The sequence below is a fragment of the Prosopis cineraria genome, unplaced genomic scaffold (assembly GCF_029017545.1).
Source record: "Prosopis cineraria cultivar Desert tree isolate PC_DT_omini unplaced genomic scaffold, ASM2901754v1 PC29, whole genome shotgun sequence".
Taxonomy (NCBI): domain Eukaryota; kingdom Viridiplantae; phylum Streptophyta; class Magnoliopsida; order Fabales; family Fabaceae; genus Prosopis; species Prosopis cineraria.
The window spans coordinates 116,326-117,791 of NW_026555360.1; the positions used below are offsets into that span (position 1 = coordinate 116,326).

The following is a 1,466-nucleotide window of genomic DNA, read 5'->3' on the forward strand; positions in this document are numbered from 1 at the left end:
AGGGCTTCATGTTTCCAGCCAAAAAAAAAAAGCAAAAGCAAACATTCATGGCAATAAACTAATAATTAACTTTTACAATCAAGGTTCATCAACGTGAATGTTGCCAAGTGTCACAACTTACAAGGCTTTCCACATAATTGGAAACTACACCACCAACGTCATGTCTATGGAGGTCAAACCTCTTAATTTCATTGGTAGCGACATTAAATAGATGCAGACCAAGTTTTGGTTCCACTCAGCATTGCAAGATCAGTGTCAAAAATATCTCCGATACAAGCAAGTGAAGGCCTATAAATTCCAGAACCAACGCCTACAATTTCATTCCTCCAAATGGACTCAGGATATAACATGTATGGACGAGGGCTACTAGCATATTTCCTTACTCCAATTCCATCTCTTCCCACACGAATCCACCTGTTCCTCCCACACCCACAAATCAATCAAATAATATTGAATGTCTTCAGTTCCATGAGAATGAAGCATAGCAAGTTTGTCCTCATACACAGTAAGCCGACTAATCCCAAAACAAGTACGACAACATAAAGCAGGCCATGGTATCAATTTAAACACTTCTCTTGCTATGTCAAATGAAACTATAATTTCAAAACTATCTTCACCCACCTCTTTTTTTAAGTCTAACGCATGCCAAAAGATACTTCCATTAACAGAAACAACATAAGGAAGAAGACGCACAGCCTCTAAGTTCCCAAATTCTATTTTTCTCCATGAATTTGTGCTCAATGAATACACTTCCACCCCAGAAATTGCATAACCAGACTCAGCATACGTTCGCACTATCTTATAATCATTAAGAATTGGACTGAACCCAAATCCTACCGTGATACTATCCTTAACAGTAATAGTAGTTTTGGTGCTAGGCAACTGCCTGACCTCTCTAATGGCAGGATTCCATAATAAGAGGGCAGAAGGAGATAAATCAGACTGCTGGCCTGCAAGACAGAGCAAGCCATTGCTGGAACCCAGGATCCTAACGGACGAAAAGGAATCAATCAAAGGTGTGCTCTGAACTTGTCGGACTTGCATCTCGCAATCGAGCAAACGTAAAGGCTTACGTGAATAATCACACGAGAAAGAAGCGAAGGGTTTTGATGAGTGGAGTGGTGGACGTGGTCAGCGACAAAACATGGGGTCTGGATGAGATTTTTCCAATGTTTACATACGCATTGAAAACGGATTAGGGATTTTACAGGTAGTCTTTTGAGAATGTTTGTGATGATTTCTTCAGGAAGATACGGCGTATCACCGTCCACTCGCATATGCTTCATAGTGCTAGGCCAAGGGGAAAAAGATCCCTCAAACGAAAGGAGATAAATCAGAGGCTGAGAATCAAGCAAAATACCTGAAGTAATCAACGGAGAGGAAGAAATCTCACTCGAAATCTATCAGACAAAGCAGAAGAAATTAGAGGCTGAGAATCAAAGGAATGTCGAATGAGAAGAAGGAAT

At 40.5% G+C, this 1,466-nt stretch overlaps 1 protein-coding gene across 1 annotated transcript; it reads right to left on the bottom strand.

Moving 5' to 3' along the window:
- Positions 1-203: 203 nt before the first annotated feature.
- LOC129294969 (F-box/kelch-repeat protein At3g06240-like) lies at positions 204-1,044 on the bottom strand. The gene is made up of 2 exons (XM_054933446.1): positions 503-1,044; positions 204-414 (listed from the first exon to the last, which is right to left on the bottom strand). Exons 1-2 carry the CDS (start codon positions 1,042-1,044, stop codon positions 204-206), a joined length of 753 nt encoding a protein of 250 aa, XP_054789421.1.
- Positions 1,045-1,466: the final 422 nt, after the last annotated feature.

Coding starts and splice junctions, on each gene's coding strand:
- LOC129294969 (XM_054933446.1), bottom strand. CDS start 1,044: ATGCAAGTCCGACAAGTTCAGAGCACACCTTTGATTGATTCCTTTTCG. Junction 415..502: donor GGGATTAGTCGGCTTACTGT/GTATGAGGACAA, acceptor TGGGAGGAACAG/GTGGATTCGTGTGGGAAGAG.